This window comes from Ciconia boyciana, chromosome 1 (assembly GCF_034638445.1).
Source record: "Ciconia boyciana chromosome 1, ASM3463844v1, whole genome shotgun sequence".
NCBI lineage: Eukaryota > Metazoa > Chordata > Aves > Ciconiiformes > Ciconiidae > Ciconia > Ciconia boyciana.
The window spans coordinates 116,312,935-116,328,130 of NC_132934.1; the positions used below are offsets into that span (position 1 = coordinate 116,312,935).

At 43.2% G+C, this 15,196-nt stretch overlaps 1 protein-coding gene across 1 annotated transcript; it reads right to left on the bottom strand.

Annotated features, from left to right (window-relative positions):
* Positions 1-13,995: 13,995 nt before the first annotated feature.
* Positions 13,996-14,676, bottom strand: LOC140647357 (claudin-8-like). Its single transcript, XM_072851881.1, has one exon. It carries the CDS (start codon positions 14,662-14,664, stop codon positions 13,996-13,998), a length of 669 nt encoding a protein of 222 aa, XP_072707982.1. The 5' UTR covers positions 14,665-14,676.
* Positions 14,677-15,196: the final 520 nt, after the last annotated feature.

Sequence of the window (15,196 nt, forward strand, 5' to 3'; positions counted from 1 at the left end):
TATTCTGAAAGAGTATTATTGTCAGTCAAGTTTCAGTGTATAACATAATGCTACAGGAAGAGTGGATTGTTTTGTGTCTGTTGCAGGGCTTCGGAGAAAGAGGGACTAGACAGGCATTTAGTATGTGCTGTCCATTTGAGACACTGCACCAAAGCAGATATAGAAGATAAAATGGATACACAGAAGGCCACTAAACCTACAATGTTGAGTTCTTTATGCACCTCAGAAGTTGAAAATCTGTAAAAGAGCTCAGTACCGGCAAATAAAAAGCCCAATTCAAGGAGAACCAAAGCCCTCCAAATGGTAAATGACTTACTGAAGAACAAATAGGGCAGATACCTGCCTCAGAGCTACTGTTGGCCAGCAGTGTGGATAAGGCACTGTCAGAGACAGGGAGCTCTTGGAAAAGACATGAAGCAGAAGTGATCATTTATACTGCAACAAGTCACCAGGACCAGAGATTTCATCTAAGTGCTCTGCGGCAAATTAAGAATGAAGGAGCAGGAATATTAACAGAAATACGTACTCTGTTACTAAAAAGAGCTACCAGTCCCGAAGACTGGAGATTAGTCGATGTTCCTTCATCCAGAATATTGCAAGCCAGGTGGCATTTCTGCATGATCAGTTATACTTGATGAATAGGTAATTAAGGTGAGAGTCATGAAACATCTATTTATCTCTCCATCTATATTTTTAAACTGTTGCTTCGTCACTGCATTATTTAACGAGAATGTCCTCTGCCAGAGACAAACCCACGTGACTCTGTGAACGTACGCCCACCCTTCCCAGTTTATTAGAATTCTTTGAGCTAATACAGATGTAAGAGAAAGGCAGTCCTTTATGATTTATTTCTGCCTTTCAAAAGCATTTGATAAAGTCACTGACAGGAAGCTGCTGGCGTAGGTAGTTCTGTCGTTCCCACATGTACTGACATGTAGCTCCATCAGGAACTGGCAGATGGTCAAGATGTAAAATACAAAATGTTGATGAAGACTTTTCAACACTGACAGAGCCCATACAGTCCCATGAGAAACATGAAGGCTCTGTGCAGCACCCACAGATATTATTGGAGTGTATTGGCTTCACTGAGTTTTGAATGAGGTCCTACAGCCATCACCAATCTGTTTATGTGTTTAAATCCCAGGCATACACATGCATATTTTAAACCATTCCTTCTTTTGTGAGCCACTTTGCTGCGGCACAATTTCCTCTGGCCCATCAGCTTCCCAGCCACCAACAAAACCTTTGTTAGATCCTATTAGATCTTATCTCCTTGTTGGAAATAGTTTGTCTCCTCTCACACCTTTGGTTTTTATACTGTTTATTCTTCCTAGTTACCCGTTATGAGCATAGCCGAGTGGTCTGATCTTACAACTGAGAACTAGCTATTTCTTAGCCTCGTCCTCTGCGTGGTACATAATGTTGAGGCTTCACTGGGCTGATGGAGCTGACAGGGTTCATGTGAGGAATCTGGCCCTGGAATTGCTAACACTGTTATGCTTCCCAGCTGCTGAAACCTAAGAAATCGCCGGGGCGTCAGTTTAGTCAGGCATGCAAGAAGTTAGCAAAGGCAAGCATGTGCTTGTGTCCATTGCGTAACCGGGGCCTTAAAACTTCCTCCATCTACAAAACCAGAATCACATATCTTCCTGGTCTCACAGAAAACACAGAAATTACTTTACATAATACACAGAGAGAGATTTAAAGACACAAAGCAATGACTAAGCACTAATTTCTAGTAGTCTCACCCTGTACTTCTGGTATGGTCTGGACGGTCATGTTTTCCAGCACAGACTCTTCTCATTTAGGTGCTTGCAGCGTTTCTGACGTCTGGCTGCTATTTGCTAGAAAACACTATGTATGTGTTGACATTTCAAGTGCAAGTACTGTAATTCTTATTACAGTGTTCCAAATGCCACTGGTGTTGTTTTTCTGCGCTCTCAAAACCTTCCAGAGCTTCCCTCTGCTTAGTCATTATCCTTTTAGAATAGGTTTTTGCCTTTCTCTGTCCTTACCCACTCATAATTATTGCTTCTATCCGTATCACATATCCTACCTTCAAACTCTGCTTTTATTTTTATGTATGGATTTCAGTCTACGGCATCCTCCAATACTTCTGTCAGAAGATGCTTTGCAGAAATAAATTGTTCTGTGCAAATAACCTGATCACCCGGTCTGTCACAAAGTAAAAGTGCAGAGCAATCTAAGAATACTTGGTTTTCCTGAATAAAAAGTTGCACTGGGAATTTGGGGGACCTGAGATTTATGATTTGACAGCAGAAAGACAAGATGTAGTAAACCTTATGCTAATAGTAAATATAAAAATAAATATTCAAATGTATACATGAAACATGGGTGTGGGGTTTTAGCTAAAAAGGCACAGGAAATTCATTTTTTTAACAAGAACTCCAGTATATAGAAAGTTGAATTTTGTTTTCAGTCATTATTAAGATTGATTGATTGATTTAGACCTCAATACACTTCCTGTGGCTAGCAATTGCATTATGGCTACTGCTAAACATGCTTCTGAAAAAATAAATAGCAATTTGAATTCATTCGACTACACATACGGTCCCTGTTCTTGTAATTAGCTTGAAAAATAAAACAACTATGTCCTGGTAAAATTTAATAGTTATCTGTTATAAAGGGTAAGAGCTTTTCATAGTTTGACTATTATGTAGAATGTTATGAATATTTAAAAGAGATTGGCTTTTCTGCCCTTCCCCTGGGTCATCTTACCTTCTCCCTTAATTAAAGATCAATTAATCATTTTGTACAGAACCATGGAAAAAAGTAAACATTCTAGAGCAGTACAAACCCAGTATTTCAGCTGTTCTAAAATCATGTTATTAAACAGTCTTTAGCCCAACTGAAGGTTTAGTTATTAATCCAGCTAATAGTTTGATCTTTCTATTTTCTTTCTTCTTTGATGGTACTATTAGGTCATGAAGTCTTACATAAATCATTTGCTTTATGGCTTTCATCAAGGCATGACTTTTTCTTCACCTGAAGAAATCATGCCCAATAAAACAAAAACCTGGCCATTTCTATTTCCATGTTTCCTTCTCTTAACATAGAACATTAGTAATCATTTTTAAAGTGTTATTGCATTGATTTCCTGGAACAGCAATGCTCTGCTAGTAAAGCAAGCTGCATAGTCAAAAACATGACATTATTCCAACATGTAGATACCACTATTTTATTCTGCTGATGCCAACTGATAACTTTTTATGCAACCAATTGCATACACTCACAGGCATACAATGTAAAACGAAAGTTCAATAATAAATGCACTGACATATTTAAAATGTGAAGGGAAGATAAAAAAGCCTAGATGTGAGAGTTTTACATCACGTTGTGGGAAAGATTTCTACAATACTCTGGCATTAAAAAAGAATCTATTGTTGTTAAATCATTTAGAGAAGGAAAAGACCACACCAATAACCACTACTCATCTAGATCCTGTGAAAAAGATTATCTTTTGTTGTCTGCTAGTTTGGAGGTTGAAGGTAACTACCTGTCCTGGTTTCGTCTGCGATAGAGTTAATTTCTTCCTAGTAGCTAATATAGTGCTGTGTTTTGGATTTAGTATGAGAATAATGCTGACAACACAGGGATGTTTTAGTTGTTGCTAAGTAGTGCTTATACTAGGTCAAGGACTTTTCAGCTCCCCATGCTCTGCCAGGTGCACAAGAAGTTGGGAGGGGGCACAGCCAGGACAGCTGACCCAAACTGCCCAAAGGGCTATTCCATACCATGTGGCGTCATGCTCAGTATAGAAACTGGGGGGAGTTGGCTGGGGGGCAGCAATCGCTGCTCCGGGATGGGCTGGGCATCGGTCAGTGGGTGGTGAGCGGTTGCATCACTTGGGTTTTCTTTTTCACTGGGCTTTGTTCCTCTCTCTCTCTCTCTCTCTTTTTCATTGTTTTCCTTTTCATTACTTTTCTTCCCCCCCCCCCCCAATTATTAAACTGTTCTTATCTCAACCCGCGAGTTTTCTTACTCTTGCTGTTCAGATTCTCTCCCCCATCCCACCGGGGGGGAGGGTGAGCGAGTGGCTGGGTGCTGCTTGGCTGCCGACTGGAGCTAAACCACGACACTAACTGGGGTAATTCTCATAGAAGTGCTAAGAACCACATATTCTACCACATAAATAAAGTAGGAAAATACAGTCGCGTCAGACCTCATTAAAAACACATTTTCAACTCTCCTTCTCGTGAAAATTAGTCTTCTGCAGTTATTCTGTCTGTGTGTCCAGCTCCCCCAGTAACTCTAGTACCTGTCGGCCAATTTCAATCCTTTTTGACACAGGAGTCAAAGCCTCAAGGATAAATTACTTACTACAGATTTTAGGGGAAATGTTTAAAGATAATTAAAAAAAAAAAAAAAGCCGCTATGGAGGGAGAGGCAAGTGGCCTGGGTAGCAGATCTCCGGTGGGGAGGTGGCTGTGCCCAGCCCCACATCCATGTCTCCTACCCACTGGAGAAGGTGTCTAGCAGTTTGCACCACCTGTGCCCGGCTGCCCCTTAGCACAAGCTGCCGTAAGGGGAATAGTAAGCCAACCTGGATGAAACCTGGATTCCTTACCTCCCCTGCTGATAGAGCAACATAATTTTAAAAAAACCCAAAAAGTATCTTAAAGGGAGGGGTGGATTTTCAGCTGCTAATTGGGAAGTAAATACACAGTGAGTAAACTGACCTTGATTATGCTCTTCTAATCTTTGGAAAATCTCCATGTTTAGCAACATTTAATCTACCAATGATATAACATCTGGAAACACTTTTTAAATTATGGAAAATAATGTCAGTGTACATGGCCATCATGTCTCTACCACTGTCTCTGTGTGTGTGAGCATGTGCATACATGAGGAGTTGTTCCAGAAATGCCAAAGGAGAAAGAACACCCAACACCAAATTTCAGCAGGCAGTCGCAGGGTGTTATCCATCCCTATATGAAACTCTGCGCAACTGAACAAGCATCTCCAGGACCACTGATCCCAAATAACTACAACTGATGCTGACGTGTCTGATGCTTAAAAGATCTATTGGTCATAACAAGAACCTTTCCATTGGCTTCATAAACTTTGAACTTTACACTCACTCCTAACTCACGAGTCTACTAAAACAACTTGAACATTTATCTCTGAAGTCTTGCATCCCTATACCTTTATTTCGCACTGAAAAGTTTTAAGGGTGTTTTGGCTCTCTGTGTGAAATGGTACCAGTCCGAAATGACGTGCTGGTACCAGTAGGCCAGCTGAGTGATGTGTTTACGAACAGTGCATTACACAGGAACGCTCAAGTATCTCTTGAAGGATAATTTGTCATGGGCACCACTCAAAGAAAGATTAGCATGTAATTAGCTCTTGGCAGTGGAGTGTTTCCAAACTGTGGGGTGTCAAACAGCTTTTTGGGTGGCACACACCCAGGCAATGGGTAAAGTGAACCCAGGGAGAGGAAATTGCTGCTGCTCTGCTTGGAGACAGGTCAGTGTTTTTTGTTGCCTGTGTTAACCAACACTTCACCATCTTGTACACCTCCCTCGGCAAGTCAAATCTCTTACTCCACAAACTCCATTTCTTGATAATTACTTTGATAATCACTGCATTTTCCTGCTTGAAGAGACATGCGCAAAAGTAGACTTGGGAAGCAGGGGCAAACACTGGTGGACAGAAGGCACATCCCAGCACAGCAGCATGGACATCTGGAAACCCATGCAGTCCCTCTGCTGCAGAGGGGACACAGTGCGAGAGGCGGTTGTGCACACCCACAGCATGAGCTGGTCGTCGTGAGCTGGTCATCTGTCGTCTCATCAGAGCTTTCCACCCCGTGCTGTTGTCGTGGTTTAGCCCCAGCCAGCAACTGAGCCCCAGCCAGCCGCTCGCTCACTCCCCCTTGGTGGGATGGGGGAGAGAATCGGAAGAGTAAAAGTGAGAAAACTCGTGGGTTGAGATAAAGACAGTTTAATAAGGAAAGCAAAAGCCGCACACACAAGCAAAGCAAAGTAAGGAATTCAGTCACTACTTCCCATGGGCAGGCAGGTGTTCAGCCATCTCCAGGAAAGCAGGGCTCCATCACGCGTAATGGTTACTTGGGAAGACAAACGCCATCACTCTGAATGTCCCCCCCTTCCTTCTTCTTGCCCCAGATTTATATGCTGGGCATGACACCATATGGTACGGAATAACCTTTTGGTCAGGTGGGGTCAGCTGTCCCAGCTGTGTCCTCTCCCAGCTTCTTGTGCACCTGGCAGAGCATGGGAAGCTGAAAAGTCCTTGACTAGTGCAGCAACAACTAAAACATCCCTGTATTATCAACACCATTTTCAGCACAAATCCAAAACATAGCCCCATACCAGCCACTATAAAGAAAATTAACTCTATCTCAGCTGAAACCAGGACAGCTGTGCAGAGCAGCACCCCTCTCGGTCACACTCACTGCTCCCATCCTGGCCGGCTGTGGCCGAGCCGGAGGGCAGGACATCTTCAGGCCTGAACACGAGGCACCTGGGTTAGACTGCAACGGATGGGAAATGTCGGGACAGCGCACCGAGAGACTCCGCAACCTCTTCCACTCCCCTCAGGGTCTGGCTGCCAGTGCCTAAGGCCAGCTCTGACATGGTGCCAACACACAACCTGGCTGCAGCCTTGTCCCCTTCCAGTGCTGCCCTCACCCTGGGGGCTGCCATCCCAGCCAGGCCTAGGGCCCGCCTGGGGCCTGGGCCAACCCCAGTCACCACGGCCATCCCAGATCGGCTCGCCTCGCTGAGGGCTGTGGGATGAGGTCTGGTGGGGAGGGAGGGCACCATGCACACCACCTTGATGGCCCTGCAGTCACCCGTCACTGCTGTACCCTAGGAGGAAACTTTCAGTGGGGCTGTACTGGCTGTAGGTGCCCAGGCACTGGCAGGGGGTGGCCTCTGTGAGGAGAGGCCAGGGCTGCCCCATGCCGGACACAGCCGGTGCCAGCCGGCTCCAGCGGCCCCAGCGCAGGGCACGGCTGAGCCCCGCAGCCACGATGGCGGCACCTCAGGGAAAGCCTGGGTAAGAGAGGGCAAAACGCTGCCGGGCAGCGAGGGGTGAGGGGAAAAGTGTGAGAAACAGCCCTGCGAGCACCGAGGGGAGAGGGGGAGGAGGGGAAGGAGGTGCTCCAGGCACCCCAGCAGGGATCCTCTGCAGCCCTGGAGAGACCACGCTGGAGCAGGGGAAGAATGTGAGGAGGGGGAGTGAGAGAGCATCTGGGTGGGCATCTGGCAGCCAGCCAAGGTCAACCCACCACAAGGGCACGTTCAGATGAGGGAAGGAGCATGGTCTTCCTTTAGAGCCCTGCAAAGGCAATCTACCATCATGCATCCTCTGTCCTGGGGCTGCCGGCAGGAGCTCTAGCACCAGCGTTGGCCTTCCCCGCATCTCCCCTTGCATGGCTGCAGCAACCACCAGGTTGGTGTAAGAAGAGCTTGCAGTTGGCATTTTGGATGTGCCAGTGGACACCAGGACTCAGACTAACCTGTGAAACTTGGCCTTGCAAAAAGTACTTAGTTAACAATGTACTTTTCTTCAACATGTGGAGTTTATGTTGCAAATTTTTGCTAAATTCAGAATGAATGTGACAGTATGTGAGGCAATGTTTGTTGGGGTCTAGAGATTATTTTCTATCTCCCAGCACCATCTGGCATTACAGTGGCAACTCTGAATGAATAAACATTGCTTATCATTCTGTCAGTCACTCATCCATCAGACACAAGCTGAAACAGTAATGTACTCATCATCTTTGTCATTTGGCAATCAGGGACTACTTCACGGTAACTGAGACAAAGACCACAGATTAAGGTCCATAGCAGAAGTGGGCAACAGAGATTTAGCAAGCTTAATGTATTATTCAGTTAGACTGATGCTGATGCAGGGAACGGAACTTGATGGGTTTGTGGTTTCTATTTTTAAAGTGTCTTTTTTGCACAAAGGTGTTGGATTTGTCAGTTAAATTTCTGTGAGCTCTTTGTTTGTTGCTGTTTAGATGAAGAGCAATGCTTAAATTAAAAAAAGGGAGTGTTGAAGGGAACTGCATGATAAATTCATCTCTAGTGACTGATACACAGGTAGTGTTTGCTTGTAAATTATTGGAGCAAGGGAAGTGTACACGCACTAGGATGAACAATAACTAGTTCAAACATCTTGGGGCAATTCTGTCAGTTCCGTCCTCAGAGCAGAGAGCTGCATCCAGATTCTCTAGTTTGCTTCCCTTGTCAATGCAGCAATCATTACAACTCCAGCGGTGAGCACTCCTGAATAACAGACAGATCAGGAATCCTTGATTAAAATGACACTTCTTAAAACTCATCTTACCAGCAAGATTTGTTCTGGTTTGCAGGGCCCACATGAAGGAGGCACTTTGAAGAGCAGTGTCACTTTGATACAGAGTCTCTGCATCAGCACATGCACGCCGTTGGGCTCGCTACTTGAACTGGCTGGTAACAGAAAGTAAAAGCACAGTAAAGTTTACTTTTCTATAATGCCTCAAAATTTCAAACTGTTCAGGTGATGACACATTCAAGTGAGAAGGCTTCTTGGAGGGACAGGCAAATGACTAGATAAAAGAATAAAAAGCCTAGTGGTAAAATTAGCTCACTCTTTCATTTTTAAAGACTGGAAATGTCGGCATGAGAATCTCAGGTAACCTTTTGTGTTCTGCTTTTCTTCTGGTACAAACACCTGAGTTCAATACAGTATTTTCTCTTTTTCCTTTAATTGTTTTAAAAATGATGCAATTGGTTATATTGTCACTAAGTACACACCGGTTTCAATCCATTCTGATCCCTGGAATTGAACAAACTCTCTGATGCTGACTCTGCGGGGGTACATGGCTTGTTAATACTGCTGTCACAAGCCTCTCCCTAGCCAGTTCTGTTCCTTGGTGTTGCTAAAAATGAAATCTTTGTGCTTTTGAATATTTTTTGTTTGTCCTCATTGACAGCTGGAACATTTTCTGCAAGTGGCAACTGAATGCAAGAAGCACTGACACAGACCTTTTCAGCTGAAAATGTCCTACCCTTATCAGGGTATTTCTTGTTTTCTTTTGCTCTTTGTTTCTTAAAGTAGTCATAAAATGTCAAGTTAGTCTTACTCAGACTCTGAGACTTAAATCAGGAAAGCAAAGTGTGTAAGACAGAGAGCATTTCCTTACTAGATACAAAAGAAAGGAATTGCTTATTTGGTGGGTTAGCTCTGTCCCAGTTTTCAAAGATGACGTAGGACTCCCCTGAAAAGACCTCTTGTGCCTTTTTCGAAAGGATGGTTACAGTCAATCAGGACACAACCAAGCTCCCATTTCTGACTTTGTGAGTCCTCACACTGATTTTCAGGAAAGTTGTAACATTTTTTAACATAAACTCGTTTAGTCTTCATGTCCCTCACACAGAGCTTTGTCTCTGCGTATCAGGACTGATGACTGCATGCATCGATTTGTCTCAAAATCTGTCTGATTCACCTTTCTGTTATAATGAAATGTTTTGCTAAGCCCTCATTTTTGCCATAAATATATTCCCTTGGCTGCATCTTAGTGGTGGATTATTTGCTCCAGAATCTTTTCTCTTCATCTCAGAGATGAATATACATTTTGGGACCAGCTTTGGAAATATCGATTTGCTTCAGGAAACTTCTTATAAGCAAGTCTTGGAAGTCAGCACTAAATCAGTTTAGTGTATTTTATTTCCCAATGAATCAGACCCACTTTGTTTATTGTCTAGCAAAACCCAAAGCATAATGTAAAAACCAAGACTGAATCAGAAAAGGACATTATAAAAATACTGAAGCTGTCTTTCCCTCGCAATAGGGAAATACATTCATTCACTTTAATATAAAAAAGAAATAATGATACAATGGTAAAAAAAAAAAACCTGAAGGGTTCATACATTTATTTCAAATACCTAGCAAAATCTCAGCTATCCACATTTATTTCCAAAGTCATTTTGTCCTGCAATCACAAAATATTAAAGTATATGATAGCATCAGGATATTAAACTAGATATTTAACCACAATATTTAATCAGCTGTTATTAACAAATACAGCAGGCCTGAAGTTTCTGACAGTTGTGCCTAGAGGAACATGAACGTAGCATCACTAAAGCAATTTTACCGCCTCCACTCCTCAATGAAAGCAGAGCTCCAGCACATGAAAACCTGACACGTTTTAGTAATCCCTGGCCCATCCACATCAAATGACACCCACATGTCAGGCCTTTTCTTCTGAGAGAAAAGTCCAGTCAATAGTGATTACAGAATCACAGAATCGTATAGGTTGGAAAAGACCTTTAAGATCATCGAGTCCAACCATAAACCTAACACTACCAAGACCACCACTACACCATGTCCCTAAGCACCTCATCCAAACATCTTTTAAATACCTCCAGGGATGGCAACTCAAACACTTCCCTTGGGCAGCCTGTTCCAATGCTTCACAACCCTTTCAGTGAAGTAAAATTTCCTAATATCCAGTCTAAACCTCCCCTCGTGCAACTTGAGGCCATTTCCTTTTGTCCTATGGCTTGTTACCTGGGAGAAGAGACTGACCCCCACCTCGCTACAACCTCCTTTCAGGGAGTTGTAGAGAGCGATAAGGTCTCCCTTCAGCCTCCTTTTCTCCAGGCTAAACAACCCCAGTTCCCTCAGCCGCTCCTCACAAGACTTGTGCTCTAGACCCTTCACCAGCTTCATTGCCCTTCTCTGGACACGCTCCAGCACCTCCATGTCTCTCTTGTAGTGAGGGGCCCAAAACTGAACACAGTTTTATTATTAGCCCAAAACTGAACACATTATTAGCCCATTATTAGCCCAAAACTGAACACAGATTATTCACACCCTGCTCTCTCTTGGTCCTCCATCACCTAGTGTGTAACCAACACTCTGTTTCCACAACCCTCCTGCGCCCTGGAGTGAAGAGGCGGCCCTTTCCCTAAATGTCTTTGCTGCATTACACATGTTCCTGAGCATCCTCTCCTCACCTATCTCACTTGGGAGGGACATGTTCAGCCATCTAAATAAGCTCCAAGAGTCACCTTAGACACTCAAGGTTACCTGAGACGGGGTCTGGCTGGATACAACTCAGAAGGGGCAGGAGCTCTCCTGGAGCAGCAGACAGAGGGTAGAAGGTGCAGCCTTGGGCACTAGAGACCTGTGCAAGCTCCTCTATCATTCCTTTCAAGCCAAGCTCTCCCTGTTACCCTCAGAAAACTCCTGAACAGCAGCAGTTTATTTTCAAAGCTCAACCACAGTTTTTCGTTAAAGCCCTTAAAACTTCCTTTTCTTACTCGTACTTCCAAACTGCAGCTTCCAACTAGTCGGTTCTGAGCATCCCAGGTTTTGAATAGGGGAAAACAAAGAAGAAAAAACTCTGTCTCCCTTCGCAGACACAAATGCACCCATACAGTTTACTCAGCCAAATGCATTCCTCACATACAGAGGTAAAATATCTAGTAATCATCTTTATGGGGTTTTCCCCACTAGAATCCACAATAAAGGAATTTCTGTTCTGTTCAAAGGGAGAAGGTTAACCACTGTGTTACATCTCTTGCAGATTAGCTTCTTATGAGAAATTTGTTCCTGCATCAAATTCAGAAATTTTAGTGTCACAGACTCTTAAACATTGTGTCTAAAGTGCTAAATCACATCACCAGAAACTGCCGTTTGTGTCAATAAAACCCCAGACATCCGAACAGCAGCCCAGCCTAGCTGTACGCTTGGAATCAAGGTCAGACTCCAAACCCACATGCAAGCACAGGGTTGTCTGAGCTTGGAGATTTTGTTTGAGCTCATCTTTTGATCAACTGGTAAAAGAGAGAAATGGAGCAATAAGCAGCCATCAGGTGTTAATGTTAGATGTAAAAAACCTAGGTTTTCTTTGAAATTAATGTTAAATGCTCAAATAAAGCAGTTTCATCTTTCAACTCTTTGAAAATAAAGTTACTAGTGTAAATGGCACACCCAGTTCAAATTTGATGTCTAGATGAACGCACTGATAGTGAAAGCATTCAGGATCCTTTAATTAATGTTACAGAAAACGGCACTTAATTACTTCTTAAGCACTTACATCTGCATAAAGTTGCATTACACTGAATACGTCATCATTTAAATCCATTACCTACATATAAATATGTATCAAACTTGCATTGCAAATGTCTTCATCCTCTGCTTTGTTAATCATATCATATCTAAATGAATCCAAAAAGTGCAATTCTGGCTTACTCACCAAATAGTTCCTTATTAAATAAAATACGTATTACAGAACATAAATACAATAAAATAATAGGTGGAGGTCCTCTGGGTAGTATAAATTACTACCAAAGTCAACAGAATTACTCCAGTGAAATGAGCTGCCTGACCCAATGACAGCTGCTGTGACAGACATCAGCAGCTATAAGACAACACAAAACATACATGGTTTAGTACTAGACAACCTACTTACAAATGTTCTCTTAAAGGCTCATCTGGAATTAATAAGTGCTGATTTGACTGCTCAAGTAATGAGCAAGATACATTAAACCTGTTTTCTGGTGACTAGAAAATTCCCACTGAAAGATCTGAGCTGGTTGTCTTAAATGTAAATGCACATTCGTTAATATACGTAATGAATATCTGTGTTCAACAGCACTGTTTCATTTAGGTTCATCTGAAGTCAAGTTAATAAAAGGCTTGTTTAATTAAATGCAGCTTTCCATGTTCTGCTTCAAATTGAACAGTCAAATGAATATATAGAGTCATTGCTCTGCTCAACTCGAAAAGTCATTACACCCTTTTTTTCAGATACCGGTCACAGACACAGAAAAGGATCAAACTGAGTACCTGTGTCATTAAATTATCAATGAAATGGTACTATCCATTACTACTGTGTAAAGAACCAGAAAAAATGTTTTGAACTGGACCTTCTTTGGTCACTTATCAATGTTGTGACATAGACACTGTCAAAAGCAGGTTCCAAGTTTTCAGCTGGGAAAAAAAAATGCACAGCTGCAAATACTGTTGAACTCTGCACAATGGGCAGACAGGCATCAGGCTGCTCAGTCTACATTTTCAAATAAGTCCTATGAACACAAAACAGTCAGCAAAACATCAGGGCTTGGCTTTTGTGGGTGTGATGGAGGATGTAGGCAGGAACTCTTGATCCTCCAACAGGCATGTGGGGATTACACATTCACATTGCCTGGCTTGTTTAATTATACTTTACATTAGCATGGTGCTTTAAAGTGCATAAAGGCAGATGGTCTGTCCTGAATTTTATAGAAGAGGAAGTGCTACCTATAGAAGAGGAGAAGCCATAAAAGACAAGAGGTAGCAAGCAACGGAAAGCTAATGCATTCATGGCAAAGTCTGGTGAAGTGATTAAAAGTTTTATTATTCCATGAGCTGGATTCTGTGCCCTGCAGAAGAGGTAAGAAGGATACATCAACCTCACAAGTATCAATGAAATCCATAGTCAATCACAGAGGCCACTGATGGGAGAGCATGAACATTTGTGTGCCGATACTGGAAGTTAGATTGCTGGTGGCTTCTCTGTTCATTCAGCAGCTGCTTCAGCCATGCTGCCAACTCCATGCTTCTCAACACTGTCCTAGAGCAGTCCTTACGAAGACCTTACCTTAGAGTAAAATGCACTGCTCCCTTTGCACATCACGGGTCTAGGGGAGGGTAATGGTGCTATTGCACAGCAGCTGCCCTCCTTCCAGCCCAACCATATGCTGTTCATCTTCTCTGAGAGACTCCTGGCTGCTGCTGTTCCCATGCCATTCTTCATTCCCATATAATGGTGAGATTTTTCTTCTGACTGTGCTCTAACATAATGCCCGTGTAATATTTCCTATAAGCATGTTAGAGAGCAGATATATATGTCAATAGTAAATAGCAAATGAACAAAATTGTTCCTCCATTACAGACTCAGAGTTTAATTAGACACTGAAGTCAATCAGTACGTGTCGACATGCTAAGCAGAAAGATCACATGTAGCAGCTACACATAGGCATGCACGCTTAGGGATGGCCCTCCTGCAAAGTCAGGTTTGTGCAATCTGTGACGAGAAAGAGATGGATACCTGGATTTTGAGGATGTATCAGCCCAGCACCAGAAGCTACAGTACATTGCTCCCGCAGCGATGAGAAGTGCAGTGCTCACCCAGCCCACAAAGAGAGCAGCTCCTAGTTCTCGTTTCAGAGGCACAGGGACTTCTGGATCATAGAAGTCGCGAATGATGCTACCTCCAGTCCAGGACACGGGGATCAGAACGAGGATGCCCGTCAGGAGAAAGGCAACTCCAGCTGCCAGTATGAAGATACTGATGCCCTGGGGATCCTCCTTGGTCCTGTGAGTGTACTTCACACCAACAATGGCCATCAAAAAGGAAATGATTGACAGGATCACTGCAATGCACATGAGGGCTCTGAATGCCTCCAAGGGTGGGGGGAGAGCCAGGACAGAGTCGTAGAATTTGCACTGCAGCCTGATGCCCAGCTGACTGATGCAGTCCATCCACAGTCCTTCCCAGATGGTCTCAAACACCACAATGTTGCCATCAATGTAGGCAGAAACTCTCCACTGCGGCATAAGTGTGGCTGCCAAAGTCCCGACCATGCCGACACCTCCGAATATTAGACCAGTGATTTGTAACACACAGCAAGCCATGCTTCTTCTGAAAAAGACACCTCAAGTGAGGTGGCCTAGAAAGTCTTCCAAAATCACTTTTTCATAAAAGAAATATAAAGTACGAGAGGGAGTATTTTCTCCAGTAGTTTCCTCATACGGCAAGCTGTTGTGTTTTTTTAAAAGCAGCTCACTCCCTTCTGAAGTTCAGACAGGTGGAAATCCATTTCTGACTGGCTAGAAGGACCTGCTATTTATTTGCTTTGAAATCCCCTCTGACTACAGCGCCTACCCATCAAGCCTAACAAGTTTCCAGCCAATGGGAAACTAGGAGGGTTGTGTCATAGTTGATTTTACTGCTTCTCATAGTGTGTCTGTAGTGATGCTATAATTAAGTAAGTGTCAGGGATTCAGTTAAAGGTACCTAATTGCAGGGCTAATAATTTCTTAACTGCAAGATTGCGGCTATGTTGAAACTTAGTACAGAAAGTCTGAACTTCCATCTGTTAAAATATAATGTAAAATAGGTCATTACAGCTGTTCTTATGACAAAAGCTAAACTTGGACTTGGAGT

Bases quoted from the DNA above. Each gene is read 5' to 3' on its own strand.
- LOC140647357 (XM_072851881.1), bottom strand. From the start codon at position 14,664: ATGGCTTGCTGTGTGTTACAAATCACTGGTCTAATATTCGGAGGTGTC.